The sequence below is a fragment of the Phyllostomus discolor genome, chromosome 6 (assembly GCF_004126475.2).
Source record: "Phyllostomus discolor isolate MPI-MPIP mPhyDis1 chromosome 6, mPhyDis1.pri.v3, whole genome shotgun sequence".
In the NCBI taxonomy this organism is placed as follows: Eukaryota; Metazoa; Chordata; class Mammalia; order Chiroptera; family Phyllostomidae; genus Phyllostomus; species Phyllostomus discolor.
In genome coordinates this window covers 22,268,545-22,286,288 of record NC_040908.2, presented here as the reverse complement: position 1 = coordinate 22,286,288, position 17,744 = coordinate 22,268,545, and the positions used below count along the sequence as shown (strand labels likewise).

The window sequence follows — 17,744 nt, the reverse complement described above, 5'->3', positions numbered from 1 at the left end:
ACAAAAATTATATCAAACTAAAAAGTTTTTGCACAGCAAAGAAAACCAAGAACAAAATGAAAGGACAACCCATGGAATGGGAGGACATATTTGCCAACACATCTGATAAGGAGTTAATATCCAAAATTTATAAAGAACTTACAAAACTCAATACAAAAAAACCTCAAACAATCCAATTAAAAAATGGGCAAAGGACATGAACAGACACTTCTCCAAAGAGGACATCCAGATGGCCAATAGACAAAAGATGCTCAATGTCATTAACCATCAGAGAAATGCAAATTAAAACCACAATGAGATATCACCTCACACCTGTCAGAATGGCTATCGTCAATAAATCAACAAACAACAAGTGCTGGTGAGGATACAGTGGGAATGTAGGTTGGTGCAGCCACTGTGGAGAGCAGTATAGAGATACTTCAGAAAAATTAAAAATGGATCTGCCTTTTGACTCAGCAATCTCACTCCTGGGAGCATATCTGAAGAAACCCAAAACACTAATTCAAAAGAACATAAGCACCCGTATGTTCATTGCAGCACTTTTTACAATCAACAAGATATGGAAGCAGCCCAAGTGCACATCAGTAGATGAGGGATAAAATAATGATGGGACATTTACACGATGCAATACTATATGGCTGTAAAAAAGAAGAAAAATTTTACCCTTTGCAACAGCATGGATGGACCTAGAGAACATTATGCTAAGTGAAATAAGTCAGAGAATAACAAATATCATACAATTTCACTCATGTGGAATCTAATGAACAAACTGAACTAACAAGCAAAATAGAGACAGACTCATAGAGAGCAGGATGACAGCTGCGGGGGGTGGGGTGCTGGGGGTCAGAGGGTGGAGGGATCGAGCAAAGAGGATAAAGGACTCATGGGCATGGATAACAGGGTGGCAGCTGCCAGGGTGTGGGCAGTAGAAGGGGGCTAAATGGTAATGGAAAAAATACGATAAATTTTTTAAATGTATTTAATATGATGAATCTTAGAACAATTTATATTGATATACTTTGATTTTCTTAGTAGATATAAAAAATCAGTTTGTTCTCTTTGGTTACATTGTTATTTACCTTCAGGTTAAAAAATCTCTTCTCTAGAATTCCATTTTGTCTGTGGCCTGCAAGATGACTTGCTGTGGAAAAACTGCCCCACACACTGATGATGGATTTGTGAAGAACAAGAGGATTCCTCTCATCCACCCCCCACTGAGAGAGAATCACAGTGCAGAGGTCAACTGGCAAGGAAATCTACCTCGTAAGAAATGTAATTACAGAAGTTTGGAAATACTTCCTTCTTGGAAATAAAAAGGACAGAAAAAGAGACTGGGAGGAAATCTGAGGTATCATCATCTTCCTGCTGTTTCTTCCTCATGTTATCTTAGACAAGGAAAGCTTGCGAAAGAGAGGACCTTGGAATTAAAGAAGAATTAAAGAAGTTTTTAGTCAGATCATGACCCTGAAGCTCACCGAAATGGCAGTGAAGGGACTTCTTGCAAGAAAGAGTTTTGCTGTCCAGTGAGAGTCAAGGTGAAGTATGTCTGTACAAACAGCTTGACATTCTGGCTGTTTGTGTTTTGTTGTTTTCATCAAGGAAAATTTCAAAAATAAGCAGAAGAGTACAGAGGACAGTATCATAAACCACCAGGCACGTATCACTCAGCTAAAACAATTATCAACTCAAGGTTAATCTTGTTTTATCAAGATAAATTTTGAAAAAAACTAATTAAAGTCTGAGTAGTTATTTTTTTTGTGGCACCTGGAGTCCTATCTTATAGGAAGTGGGTGGGAAAGTTATTTTAATTGTGGTAAAAGACTATTTTTGAAGATAAGTGTCATCTGCCTATTATTGCTTCTCAAACATTAGCACTCCATGTTTCATCTTTCTGTGGCTTTATTATATAAACGTTAAAAGCTAAAATTTGAGTTTTCCAGCTGCTCACTCTAATATATTCAAACATTCTTAAAGAACATATACTTAGTCCTAAAAAACCTTTCTGTCTTTAGACTATGTGTATTTTTCAGTACCAGGATATACTAGAATGGATTAAACATATTGGTTTTAGCTAAGATAATTTAGCTTTAATTAAAATCATTAATCATTAATCATTAGTGTTTTATTGTAGGCAATAATTGCCACTTGCGGACAACCAATCTTTACAAAATACTTACCAATGTTAGCATAATGTTTCTTTTCTTGTGTGTTTGTAGATATTTCATACATGTCTCCATAGGCACGAGCAAACCGCCAAATAAACTCTATTTCATCTCTGAACTGGAAAGACAGAACTGTACATCAGCCTAACTCAGCACCTTGACCAAACCAAAAACGTTTCCCACTGCACCTTGAACAGATTAGGTAGGCAAGCTGGTGTTTACAGATGACTGAATCTATTCCTGTGCATGTAACGTTTTAAATTAAAATATTCATGGCTACAAAAATGACTTAATATAGTGTTACACTTGGAACTTAAAACCAATTAATACTATTCAGACATTAGCCCCACACCTATGTAGAAGACAGAGTTGCTAGATGCCAGAATCCACACACTCTCCCTGGATTGTAGTATCCTCTTCTTATTTATTCTCTAAGTTATCTACTATCAATGCAAAGTTTCAATGAGCATTTCAGATAATATCCGTAAGTTATTACAGATCACAAATACTTAAAAGAGCAGTCATTTTTTTTTTTACCTAAATTACCTAAATATAATCCTAGAGATTTAAAAACTTCTAGACAATGTGTTTAGAGTTGCTAAATCCTCAAAGGTTAGATTTGTTTATGGGAAAGAGATTTATTGCTCCTTGGGATATTGCAAATTCTTATTTTTGATGTCGGTGTTGGTGGTGATGGTGGTGGTGGTGGTGGTATTGGTGTTAGTGGTGATGGTGGTGGTGATAATATTGGTGTTGATGTTGGTAGTGATGGTGGTGATGGTGTTGGTGGTGGTGATTGTGACAATGGTAGGAATGGGCTTCCCCAATTCGTCCCAATGTTAAACACTAAAGAACAGAGGTAGATTAAAATACTTATATTAATAATCATTATGTTAATAACTATAAGTTAGAAAACTTAAAATGTAACTTTTCTTTTACCCCAAGAGTAGCAATGTGTCTTATTATTTATCTTTTATAAAATATTTATTAAATATAACAAATTAATAAAAATCAAAGTACCCTGCATTTTGCCATGCATAATGTGCACCCATGTTTTTGTGCACTTTATACATGGGATTATACACCCATTACTATACCCATGGTATGTAATCATAATACCCATGCAGGTATAATAAGCATCCTTATTTTTCCCTCAAAAAGTTGGGCAAACAGTGTGTATTATACACAGCAAAGTAGAGCAAATCTGAATACTCATATCTCTAATTCCCATTTTTATCATCTTAGAGCCTAATGAACTCTCATAAATACATTATACAGTTTTTAGTCATATCACAGAAACACTTTGCATCAGTCATTTAGCTCCTGTAAAGGGACACAACTCCTACAGTTATAATATGAATAGGATAGATTAAATAAAAAATCAAAACTATACATGCATGTTATTATCATATCTCTCTTACCTTTTCTTTGTGGTCCCAGAGTAGTTCAAAACTCTCCATCTTGCTGAACTCGTTCATGCGTAAGTGATCCGCCCTCTGCAGAAGGACGTCCAAGTTTAGTTCCTCAGTGTGTGTGTTCAGGGCTTGGAGGACTGGGAAACTCTGTTCTTCTGTGTCGGTATTAGCTGTAATATACCTAAAATCACAGAAATAATCATCAACTCTCTTGAAAGTTATAGGATAGTAGCCAGAGTGCTCCTTTAAAATCATTCCACTCTTAGGCTGAAACCCTCTCACTCAGAAAAAAAGCTCATGTCCTCGCCACAGTCCACGAGGCCCTGAGCGATTTGTCTCCCAGCCCACACCGCCTCTCTGGTTCCCTCCACTCTTCTCACTCGCTCAGCTCCACACTGGCGGCCCAGCTGCACCTTAGACATGCTAGTCACCCTGCTACCTCAGGGCCTTCCCTTGCTCTTCCCTCTGATGGAATGCGCTTCCCTCATATCCTCACCTCCTTGGAGTCTCAGCTCCAGCGTCGTCATCTCCATGCAGCCCACCCAGACCACTCTGTCAGATACTGCAACCTCCACCCTGCAACCCACCCATCCCCTCCACGGCCAGTCTCCCTTATCACACTTGGCATTTCTTTCCTGCCGTAAGTATCATCTTCTACTATACTATATAACTTACCAGTATACTGCATATGCTATTTTTTTTCAGTATCACCCCACTAGACTGCATGCTCCCTGACAACAGGGTTCTTAGTTTTCTCAAGTGATGTATCAACTGCCTAGAACAGCACTGAACACTCCTGAATGCTCAGCAGGGACTCAAATACAATCGTGCATACACACATATGTATAGTTCCAGATGATGTTCTAATGCTTAGTTTTTAAAAATTCACACTATCTTCCACATTTTCCTTTTTTTTTTAAATTCAAAACTTGTCCTATTCTAAAAAGATTTTAAGGAGGTATGTAAGGATGTTTAACATATAAGAGAACTAATTAGAAGTAGTGAGAAAAGATAAAAACAAGGCCAAATGTGAGTGAGGTAAATAAAAAAAATACATATACTTTAAATATCTATATCCTTACTACAAGGGACACAAATCTTCCAGTAGCCAATACAGTCACAGTCCCCAGAAAATACTAACAACGATGCAAATGAAACAAGTTTTTGAGAGAAGTGCAACTGTATCCAATACAAAATAAATTTATTTCAAAGCCCTTATAAAGAAGACGCTATATGAAATGATATTCAACTTCTTCAACAACGTTATTAATGGAAACTTCATTCTTCCAGTCACCCAGTCAAAACACTTAGAATCATCCTTGGCTCTTCTTTTTCTCTCCTAGGCAATATCCAGTCTGTCAGAAATTCCTCTGGGTTCTATCCTCAAAGTCGATCCACAAGATAGCCACTTTATCAGCACCTCTGCCCACTACTGCCCTGGTCTGAGCCACCATCCTCTCACCTGGATTACTGTAATCACATCTCCCTGCTGCAGTCCTTGATCCTCACAGTTTATTCTCTACATAGTAGCCAGAATGGTCTTTGAAAAACCTGATTCAAATTATGCCACCCTATGCTCAAAACCTCCAATGTTGGGGTGTCCAGATCAGAATGAAAATCCGAGTCCTTGTAGTGGTCCACAAGGCCTTACACAATTTAACCCAGTGCCCCTACCCCATCTACTGCCCCCCTCCCTGCCCGCAGCGCTCCAGGCGCTCTGGCTTCCTCGAGAGTCCTTGAACACATCGGTCACAGTCCCGATACAACAGCTTTGTGTTGGCTGTCCCTTCTACCTGGTCTGTTCTTCCCTGTATAACCATGCAGTTCAATTCCCTGCCTGTTTCACACACTTTTTCAAATGTAATAGAACCCTCTTTTACTGAAGATGCTATAATTATTTACATAGACAACATTTAAAAATCTGCAAGTTGTAACACCAGCAGGAGAGCTTAGCAAGTTGGCTACATGTAAGATTGACATATAAAAGTCAGCTTCATTTTTCTATATTACGAGCAAAAAAACCTAAAAACCATAATTAAATATTTAATTTATAATGATCTCAGAGAATATCAAATACCTAGGAATAAATTTAATATAAAATATGGAAAAATTCAATGGAGAGCATTATAAAAGATGCATTAAAAGATGCTTATAAAGGGACCTATTATGCATGAGAAAAATATCATGTCCATAGTTAGAAACACCCAATATTATAAATACATAAATTCTCTCCAAATTAATCTACAGATTCAATGTAATCCCTATTTCATGAAACTAATAGGAATCTTCATGAAATGTAATGAGATGACTCTAAAAGTGATATGGAAAGGTAAAGAGCCTGGAATAGTCAGAGTAATTGTGAAGGAAGAGAACAGGGGAAGAAGACTTATCTCCCAGAAATGAGGACCAATTACAGAGCTACAATAATTAAAATCAGTGTGTACTGGTACAAGAATAAGTGGGTGAGAGCCCTGGCTGGCATAGCTCGGTGGATTGAGCGCGGGCTGCAAACCAAAGTGTCGCAGGTTCGATTCCCAGCTAGGGTACATGCCTGGGTTGCAGGCCATAACCCCCAGCAACCGCACATTGATATTTCTCTCTCTCTTTCTCTCTCCCTCCTTTCCTTCTCTAAAATAAATAAATAAATAAAATCTTTAAAAAAAAGAGCCATGAGAATATGTCCTCCTGTGAGGATTTAAAAAAAAAAAAAAGAATAAGTGGGTGAGTGATGGAATAGAGCAGAGCCCAGAAACAAATTGATTCATATGAGGGGGAACCCCCCCAAAAACCGGAATTATCTTCTGGAGGGCGGCCCCTTGTAGTACCGGCTGCCCCCACTAGGTGACTGTGCTGTATCAGTGCACCAGCAGTGTAGTGAGAGGCTGCGTTCAGGTCAGCGAATATTTTTTGAAGACTTTTTCTGCCCATCTCCTGATGGGTGATTTTATGAGCGCACCTGCCCACGCTGTGCTGAGTGTTCAGCAGTTTTTAACCCCAAACGGCCTGACCCTGATGCTCCACCCTCCCTATTCACCTGATCTTGCTCCTGAGTGACTTTTTCTGTTTCCCCAGATGAAAAAAAAGTCTTTAAGAGGAAACATTCTGCCAATGTGGGAGAGGTGAAACAAAAAATGGCAGAAGCACTAAAAGGCACCAAAATCAATGAGTTCAAAAACTGTCTTGAGCTGTGGAAAAAAAACATCTTGCTAGGTGTATTGAATCAAATGGAGAGTACTTTGAAGGTGACTGAAGTTTAAACATGTAAGAATAAATACACGACTTTTTACAAATAAATCCCATTTTTGGGTCTCCCCTCATACATGGAAATGTGGAACGTAACAGAGACGGTATGTCAGATCTCACGTCAGTATGGACTGAGCTGAAAAAGTGGCTGTCTCTACAAAAACAAAGTGAAATTGGGTCTCTACCTTTTAATATTTAAAAATAACTCTAGATGGTATAAAGAATTAAAAGTGTTTTTAAACTCTAAGTAGAGAATATAGGTGATTATCTTTCATTCTTTGGGGTAAAATATTTCTTAACTAAGTAAAAAAGCATTAAATATAAAGAATTATTAATTATAGATGAGTAATCAAATTGACTATATTACAATGAAAAACTGCTGCTAATCAATAGATACTTTCAAAAATACAAAAACAATTTAAAAGCCAGAAACAGGTATTTTGTGACACACCTCACTGGAGAACATTAATAATAAGAATACATAAATATCTCCCAAATTCAGTAACAAAAAACACTGTAAACTCCATAGAAATATGCTCAAAACTATAACAAATAGGCTTTCCCAAGTGAGTAAATACAGGTAGCCAAGAAAAGACGTCAAACATTCACTGGTGATGAGAAATGCAAATAACGACCACAAAGAGCCACCGTTTTATACCTTTTCATTTACAAAACTTAAAAAGTCCGAAAACACCAAATATTGGAGAGGAAGTTCATCCACAGGGCTCAATGTGCATGTGAACTGGTAAAACCAATTAGGAAGGCACTTCAGCATCATCTTTCTATATTGAACCTCCACAGACCCAGAGCCCAGTAGCCCATGTCCCCTACGCATGTACCAAAGGAGAGCTGTGTGCGGAGAGCGACAACAGCACTTTCACAGGAGCAAACGCCGGGTAATAACCTGCATGCCCAACAGGCGAGTGGATGAGTATCAAACAACAGTCGAAATGAGAGAAATGCGGTGATGTGCACATGCTAAATACAGAGGAGTCTTAACACTCTTATATTAAGTGGAAAAATAAGCTCCTAAAATCCTATGCAGTATGATCCCCCATCTATAAAAACAATGAAAGTTAAATGTTTTTTAAGGAATACACACCTGCAATAAAATTATACAAAAAAAGAATGCCAGGAATGAACATTATAGATTCAGAATTAAGGGCTGGCAGGGGATCAAATGGTTTCATGAGGATTATTGTTTAGGTCCTATCTTTTATTTTAGGAGGAGGCTTCATGGATACTTATTACATTATCTACAACTAAGCAAAGAAATGGGTAAAAGTGATACATGCATAAACCAATCATGAGGGTCTGCATGAGCTAAAGAGAATTTTTAATTAAATTTTATGCACCAGATATATAATTAAAAAGTTATAATAAAAAGAAAGTAATGACATTAATATCAGACATAATATTCTTTAGGGGGAAAAGCAATTAATTTAAAGACAGACATAAAATAATACTTCTATGCATCTAAAAACACAAGCTTTAAATATATAAAAAGCACAAATTAAAAGATATACAAAAAGAAATTAAATCCACTAGTTAGGAGATTTTTAACATAAAATTCTAAGTAATGGATAAAATATATATAAAAAAAATAAGGATACAATATAAACACCAAAATTAACAAGCTTGGATCTAACCAACACATACAGAACTAGACATGGAGCATCTGGAAAACACTTTCTTCTCTAGCACGTACAGAATATTTAGGGAAGCTGCCATGTGCTCAAGGTCAGAGAGCAGGTCACAGAAGGTAACGATCTGTCCTGTAGACTATGTTCTCTGTTCACAATGCAACTAAACTAGAAATCACCACTAAAAAGTAGTGGACAAAAACTAAACATTTAAAAATAATTTAAATAATACACTTCTAACTGTATGCTTACCAGAACAGCTAAAATGAAAAAGACAAAATCCTAAGGGTGGGGGAGGATGTGAGGAAAACAGAGCTCTCATCTATGGCTGATGGGAGTGTAAGTAGGTATACGTGCTTTGGAAATGTGTGTGGCAATGCAGCTGAAAGCTGGATATGTGTACACTGATGTTTCTGTCTCTCTTTCTCCCTCCCTTCCCCTCTGTCTAAAAATAAATAAATAAAATCTTTAAAAAAATAAAGAAATGTGTACCTATGTTTATCCAGTCATAATATTCTACAACAGGAAACTATCAAGTGACTATTAGAAATAGAAAATTTAAATACTGTCGTATATTTACACAATAGAGGAATACTTAGTAATGAGAATGAACAAGCTACAACTATACACAACAAAATGGGTGAATATCCCAAAATAATGTCAACTGAGAGAAGCTAGACACAAAAGAGTACATAGCACATTATTTCACTTATATGAAGTAAAAAAATGTAAATTTAATTTATACATTTAGAAATCAAGTAAACACAAAGGAATGCACTAAGGGAGGAAATGAAAGGAAAAAGGTATATAAGACACAGAGAAGAGTAATAACAAATGGCAATAGTAAGTCCTTCCCTATTAGTAATTACTTTAAAAGTAAGTGAATTAAATTCCCCAATCAAAAGATACGGGTTGGTAGAATAGATAAAAAAGTCAGAATCAACTATATGTTGTCTATAAGAGACTCATTTTAGAACTAAGGACAGATAATGGGTTGAAAGTAAAAAGATAAAAAGATATTTCATGTAAATAATAACTAGAAGAAAACAGAGCTGACTATACTAACATCAGAGAAAATGAACTTAACTTAAAAACTTACAAGAGACAAAGGACATTATATAATTATAAAAGACTCAATTTGTCAAGAATATGTAACAATAATAAACATATTCACTAAACATTAGAGTCCCTAAATATATGAAGCAAACATTGACAAATGAACGGAGAAATAGACAGCTATGTAATACTATTAGAGACTTCAATACCTCACTTGCAAAAATGGATAGAATAACTGGACAGATCAACAGGACAGAAGAACTGAATATAACTAGTGACCAATTCGACCTAACAGACATATCCAGAACACTCCACTCGACAACCGTAGACATTTTTCTCAAGTGCACGTGTAGTATTCTCCAGGGTAGATATGTTATGCCACAACACAAGCCTTAATGATTTTTAAAAGATTAAAATCTTATAAAGTATCTCTTCTAATTTCAGAGAAATGAAATGAGAAATCAACAACAGAAGGAAAACTGGAAAATCCACAAATATGTAAAATTTAAACAAAACACTCTTAAACATCCAATGGGTCAAAGAAGAAATCACAAGGGAAATTAGAAAATACTTTGAGTCAAAAGAAGACAAATACACTCTATACCAAACGTTAAGAGATATGGCAAAAGCAGTGCAAAAGAGAAAATTTGTAGCTGTAAATGCATACGTTAAAAAGAAAGGTCTCAAATCACATCCTAAATTCACACCTGGAGAACCAGGGGGGAAAAGTGAATTAAACCCAAAGCTAGCAGAAGTAAGGAAATAGTAAAGAATAGAACAGATATAAACACAATAGAGAATAAAAAAAATAGAGAAAATTAACAAAACCAAAAGTTGATTTTTCCAAAAGATGAACAAAATTGACAAACCTTTAATTAAAGAAAAAAGGAGGGTAGAATGAAATAACTGAACTCAGAAATGAGAGACCATCACTACCAACTTTACAGAAATAAAAAGGATTATGAGAGTGCTACGAAGGATAGTATACCAACAAACTGGATAACCTAGATGAAATGGATGAATTCCTAAAAATATACAACCTACCCAGTCTGAATCAGGAAGAAACAGAAAATCTGAATGATTTATAACAAGTAAGGAGATGGAATCAGTAATTAAAAACCTCTTACTACAAGGAAAACACCAGGACCACATGACTTCACTGCTGAATTCCACAAACATTTAAAGAATAATTAAAATGTGTATGCCCTGGCTCATGTGGCTCAGTGTATTGAGCACTGGTCTGTGAACCAAAGGGTCGCTGGTTCGAATGCAGGCCACGTCCCCAGTAGGGGGCATGCAAGAGGCAACCACACATTGATGTTTCTCTTCCTCCCTTCCCCTCTGTCTAAAAATAAATAAATAAATTCTTTTAACAAAAAAATAAATAAAATAAAATAAAATGAGTATTACTCAAACTCCTCCAAGAGTTAAAGAGAAAGAACATTCCTTAACTCATTCTATGAGGCCATTACCCTGACACCAAAGCCAAACAAATACACTTAAAAAAAAATTGAACAATATTTTTGATAAATATTGATGCAAAAATCCTTACTAAAACACTAGCAAAAAAGATTTGAAAGCATACTGAAATGTTTATATGCCATGACCAAATGGGATTTATTCTGGGAATGCAAGGATTAGTCAATATAGGAAAATCAATCAGTGTAATGCACCACAATAATAGAAGCAAGGGGGGAAAACAATAATAATTTCAGCTGGTGTAGAAAAAAAGCTTTAGACAAAATTCAATACCCTTTCATGATGAAAATACAGGACAAACTAGGAATAGAATGAAACTACCTCAACATGACAACAACCATATATGAAAAGCCCACAGTTAACATCATACTCAATAGCAAAAGACTAAAAATTTTTCCTCTAAAATCAGGAACGAGACAAAAGTGCCTGTTTTTGCCACTTCTATTCAACACAATCCAGCCACAGCAAGGAATAAAGGGCATCTAAATTGGAAAGGAAGAGGTAAAATTAACTTTTAACAGATGACATGACCTTGTTTGTAGAAAACCCTAAAGATTTCACAAAAAATTAAGGATTAATAACATCAGCAAAGTTGCAGGATACAAAATAACTTCCAAAAATCAGTTGTTTCTATATGTTAATAATGAGTAATCTGAAAAGGAAATAAAGAAAACGACTCTTATATGCCTCCAAAAAGAATAACATATAGAGAAATAAACTTAACCAAGGAGGTGAAAGATTTGTATGCTGAAAGTTACAACACATAGATAAATGAAATTAAAGAAGACAGAAATGGAAATCTCATGTCATGGGTTTGAAGAAGACTTAATATTGTCAAGATGGCAATATTACCCAAAGTGATCTATAAATTCAGTACAATCCTTCTCAAAATCTCAACAATGTCTTTTATAAAGATAGAAAAATTTATCCTAAAATTCATATGGAAGATCCTAAGTAGCCAAAACAATCTTGAAAAAGAACGAAGTTAGAGGTATCACATTTCCTGATTTAAGAACTTCTTACAAAGCTATACTAATGAAAACAGTGTGTACTGGCATAAAATCAGACATATACATCAGTAGAGTAGAATAGAAAGCCTAGAAGTAAACCCCGAGGTATGTGGTAAAATGGTTTTTGATAAAACTATTTAAGGGAAAAAAAGGCAGTCTCCAACAAAAAAAATACAATAAAGATTAAATTTTTAAAAAGTAAAAAAAATACTGTTTAAAACAAAAATTTAAAAATAGAATGAGAAGAAATACACTCAAATATGATTAAAGGTATCATTTTCTCTGGGAGAAAAAAAATGAGAAAACAGAAAAATAACATCTTAGCCCAATGAAAAATTTAGGGGATATTTTATTATGACAAATAATTGAAAATAATGCAAATTTCTTTCCTCTAAAAAGACTAATTACATTCTGCCCTGGCTGGTATTGCTCAGTGGATTGAGTGCCAGCCTGCAAACCAAAGGGTTGCTGGTTTGATTCCCAGTCAGGACACATGCCTAGGTTGCAGGCCAGGTCCCCGGTAGGGGGCACGCAAGAGGCAACCACATACTGATATTTCTCTCCATCTCTTTCTCCCTCCCTTTTCCTATGTCTAAAAATAAATTCAAAACTCTTTTAAAAAACGATCAATTACATTCTAACTTAAGGATTTTTAACTGCCTATATTCATTGTCCACTTATTAGTTTTTCTGATAAGTATATTTATAAACATTGTATAATATAACAGAAAAAATTCGAAAACATATTCACTCTTAAAAATAAAAATTTTAGAGATACTTTTTAAAATAAAATTTTATTTAAAAGTATAAAATAAAAATTTTGGAAAAAACCTGAAAAATATTAACTTTAAAAAATAAAAATAACTTACATATACATTTTTTTCTCTGATTTTAGAGTTCTGTGAATTCCCAGACACATGCATACATGTGTATTAAAAACAGTTTTCAGACTCATAGATGGAGAGCAGGATGACAGCTAGTGGAGGCAGGTGAGAGGATGGAGGGATTGAGCGAAGAGGAAAAAGGACTTGTGGATAGGCAGAACAGTGGTGATTGCTCAGGGCAGAGAGGTAGAAGGGGACATGAAGATAGTGTAAAAAAATACAATAAAGATTAAATTTTTAAAAAACAAAAAAATACTGTTTAAAATAAAAATTTAAAAATAGAATGAGAAGAAATACACTCAAATATGATTAAAGGTATCATTTTCTCTGGGAGAAAAAAAAGTAGTTAACACATAGTGCAAATGAGCCCTGGCTGGTGTGGCTCAGTGGACTGAGTGCCAGCCTGTGAAAAGAAAGGTTGCCAGTTTGATTCCCAGTCAGGGCCAGGTCCTCAGTTGGGGGCGTGCAAGAGGCAACTGATCAATGTTTCTCTTACACATTGTTGTTTCTCCCCCTCTCCCTCCCCTTCCTTTCCCCTCTCTCTAAAAATAAATAAATAAAATCATTAAAAAAGTAAGTAAAACATGGCCCAAATGGAAGAACAGAACAAAACTCCATAAGAAGAACTAAACTAAATGGAGACTAGATGCAGAGTTCAAAACACTGGTTATAAGGGTGCTCAGTGAACTTTAGGGAAGAGCAGATGAACTCAGAGAACTTCAACAGCATAAAAAGGACATGGAAACCATAAAAATGAACCAGTCAGAAAGGAAGGATACACTAATTGAAACGAAGAACAATTTACGGGGAATCAACAGTAGAGTGGATGAAACTGAGGATCAAATCAATGACTTGGAACATAAAGAAACAAAAACGGCCAATCAGAACAGCACCAAGAAAAAATAATCCAAAAAATGAGGACAGTGTAAGGAGCCTCTAGGACAACTTCAAGCATTCCAAAATTTGCATCATGGGGGTACTGGAAGGAAAAGACAGACAAAAAGAAACTGGAAACCTATATGAGAGAAAAATTCCCTAACTTGGTGAAAGAAACAGACATATAAGTCCAGGAAGCACAGAAAGGTCCAAACAAAGTGAACCCAAAGAGACCCACACCAAGACCATTGTAATTAAAATGCCACAAAAGTTAGACAAAGAGAATCTTAAGAAAAAAGCAGCTAGTTACTTACAAGGGAGCTCCTGCAAGACCATCAGCTGATTGCTCAACAGAAACTTTGCAGGCTAGAAGCGACTGATAAGAAAATTCAAAGTCATGACAACCTAGATTACTCTATCCAGCAAAGCTATTATTTAGAATTGAAGGGCAGATAAAGAGCTTCCTAGACAAGAAAAAGCTACAGGAGTTCATCATCACCAAACTATTATTATAGGAAATATTAAAATGAATTATTTGAGAACAGTATGGACAAACAAATGGTGATAAATACAGATCTGTCAACAATTAAATCTAAAAAACAAATTAAGCAAAGAAGTAGAACTGAAACAGAGTCAGATACAGAGAACATTTTGATGGTTGCCAGATGAGAAGGGGCTTGGGGGATGGGTAAGAAAGGTGAAGGGGTTAAGAAATACAACTCGGTAGTTGCAGAATAGCCGTGGGGATGTAAAGTACAGCACAGGGAGTAGCACAGCCAAACAACACATGTGCACGACCTGCAGACACGGGCGATGGTGTGGGGACTGCCTGAGGGAGTGGCAGCTGCTGGGGGGAGGAGGGCAAAGGGGAAAAAACCGGGACAATTGTAACAGTAAAATCAATAAAATATAATTTTTTAAAAGTATTTAATTAAAATATCTGGTTTTAATACAGCCTACATAATTCCATGACAGTGTTTTAGGGTTTGATCCTCTTACTAGTAAAAACATTATCTGCCAGTGGAATGTGTGGCATGAGAAATACAGCTAACAAGGCTCATACAAATGAAAATTTCTCAGTTGATACATAGAGCAACATACAGGGAGGAGCAAAGCAGGTTTACAGTTGTGAGAACGCAAAACAGTTTATTCTTGTATTATTATTTATTTATTATTGTATTGTTTTCCATATGAGCAACTGTAAACCTACTTTTGTTCTATCCTGTAGATCAGATAGGAATACTACCTCTGAGGGTTAGACTAGGCTAAAAGGGGTCAGACTGTAAAAGAATGCATTACGTTTAGAAGGCCTGCATATCAAAGCTTGATGTTATTTTCAGACCACAGATGTATTACGAGTCACTCAGAAATTTGGGACTAGTCAATCTGCAAGCAGGAAATCTGTGAAAAGCCTGAAACACATGAATAAACTGACTTCCATATTCCAATAATGTTAATGAACTATCTTTCAAAAACACAGAAGCTAAAATTCCATCTAGACTGCAACATAGAAATCTTTTTCAAAAAATGCGGGGAAGCTTAGAAAGGGAGAAGACGTCTACGAGAGAACTGGGCAGTGATTTGTCCAGGCCACTGCGTGTGCCTGCTGGGAGAGCCTCTGATGTGAGCTGCCCTTCCGAGACAGGCTTACATCTGAGGCGACCTTATTTTAGAATTTCAATAGGTGAAGATTCGTCTTCATCTTCAGACAAGTTAGCAATACTTTCACCCTGAGAGGAATTTGAGATAGCTTCACTTAAAAATGGGGTAAAGCTTTTAGTAAGCCTATAAAACAAAGAAAAGCCAAACGTTATAGGGAACAGAAGTTACACTTGGAAAGGAATGCTGTTAAATCACAGCTGGAGAGTGATCTGTACTGTGAGTTTGAGAACCAGAATGAAGAGAATCTTTCCTTAATTGGCTTCTTTCTTGAGTATCAGTGGCAAGTTCACTTTCTTGGTAAGAACAGGACATGTGAGCTGGGAGAGAAAGGGAGGTTGCTCTGCTTTTTTGTTCATAGTTGTTTCTAGCAACCGAGTTCCGACTGGCTGAGGAATTAACTTGTGTTTCAAAATTCATAAAACATTTAATGTTACTGTCATGAGAACAAGAGCTTACACCTTTTTCAGTGTCAGTAATATTTGACTTTTGATAAAGTAGGTCAGTTTCACTTGGATTAAATATGTTGCCACAACTTGGTTGAAGATCAAAAGACAAAGCACTTTCATAACAGGAAATTATACTTAATTTAGGGGCGGAGGAAGGTCTTCGGGATTTAAAGTGAAAATGTTCTGAGGGAGCTTTTAAATCACCAAAGTTGCTTTTTTCTTGAGAATCAAAGTTAACTCTACTCTGTTGACTCTGAAGGGAAGTGCTGCTTTTTTGCAGCTTCACCAACAACGAAGGTCTTCTTCCACAGAAGGACGGACGGCTGGGTGTGTTCCATGAAGATAAACTGACTCTAAGGAGCTTAGGATGGCTTGTTTCATGGTCAAGATGAGGTACCGATGCTTGAGTGATGGAAGAGACTCTGTGGTGCAGGGCTTCTGAAGGAACTTGATCCACAGGAAAATCTGGTTGGTCCTCCTTCCAGCAGCTGGAGTGAGAAAAGTGTCAAACGAGGGGGGGGAAACAGTGTCAAATGAGGGAGCAGCGGAGAAAACCTACCAAGCCTCCACTTTATCAATATGGAAAAGACAGAAGGACCCAAAAGAACGCCTAAGTCTAAATATAAGATAGTCTCTTATTACATCCACATACCTGCCAAGTCTGTGAACCCTTGGGAAGGTAAGTGGGAAGACTCGGGGAAGCGGATGGAAAGGGAGGTCAGGTGAAGCGCATGAGAGGGCACCAGAACTAAAGCACACCCTGAAGGAAAAGGCAAAACTTGCTGTTTTAAAAGTAATAAGCCATACTATTGCTTCGAGACTAGTAAACTACTACATTGAAAGGAATTAAGTAGAAAGTTTACACCCTGTGGACTCACGCATTTTAAAATATTAACCATATGAAACAGAACCTCTCTAAAGAGTATTTCAGGTAAGTACCCAGACTATCCAGGTATTCAAGATGTTCAGTTATTGTGGGAAACTAAAGAAGCATTAAAGCTTCGTTTATAAATGTATCAATGCCCTTTCTACGTGGAACATACAGATAATTCTTTTTTCTTTTTAAAAGCTTACCTTAAACATTTCCCCATATTTTAAGCAAAAATAAATCTTTCCCTTCCTTTCTAAGCCATCACCTTTAGGCCATAAAATGCCCTGTGTAGGTGGAACCGGTCAGAAGACTGAATGTTTGGGTTGCACGTGGAGTGAACATGGCAATAACACAGAATGTGATGACGGAGACTCTAGAATCTAACGACCTCAGTTTAGAATGGAACTGTCCTGTGGCTCACCTTTCCGAAAAGCTCCAGTCATGTGACTATGGAACATGTGTTCTAACTTCATGATGTTGAAGGAGTCAGCCCACCAACCAAGGGACGAGACGGCAGCAAAACAAAGGCCCTCACACAGATGACGTCTGCCCAGTCCTTGAGCTGGGACCGTCTCTTTGACCAGCCGCCCTACACCGCTGGCCTACTAACTCCTTCTTCTTTCACTTGAACACGCTTTCCCTCCAATTTTTACGCCCTCTGGTAATATGGAAAAGGGACTGTTACAAAGTTTGATCCAAAGATATACTGAGAAGGTAACAAAGCCTAAACAGCAAACGTTATTACTCCCTGAATGAAGCGGGCTTTCTCCACCTTGGCAGTGGGGTGTCCCATGGGACTGCGTGACCCACATGCGGAGACTATGGAGATCTGCTGGGCCTCTGCTTATAACCCCTTGAAACAACTCCTACCTATTTAAAGGCAAGATTAGCAGAATCATTAGAAAAAAATACTGGCCTCTCCTTTTCCAAACCCACATGAAGCACTGTCTGGCTACATAATAGGTGCATGTGAATAGCCACTTAGGAAATAAACACCC

The 17,744-nt window shown here is 36.7% G+C and overlaps 1 protein-coding gene across 2 annotated transcripts in view; it reads right to left on the bottom strand.

Moving 5' to 3' along the window:
* The window catches only part of RMDN2 (regulator of microtubule dynamics 2), a 63,373-nt gene that overhangs the window by 27,988 nt on the left and 17,641 nt on the right, over positions 1-17,744 (bottom strand). For both annotated transcript variants that reach the window (XM_028516331.2, XM_036027875.1), the window contains exons 3-4: positions 3,584-3,758; positions 2,178-2,280 (exon numbers count right to left, since the gene is read on the bottom strand). In XM_028516331.2, the coding sequence (XP_028372132.1) occupies positions 2,178-2,280; positions 3,584-3,758 (278 nt within the window). The remainder of the gene's footprint in view (positions 1-2,177; positions 2,281-3,583; positions 3,759-17,744) is intronic.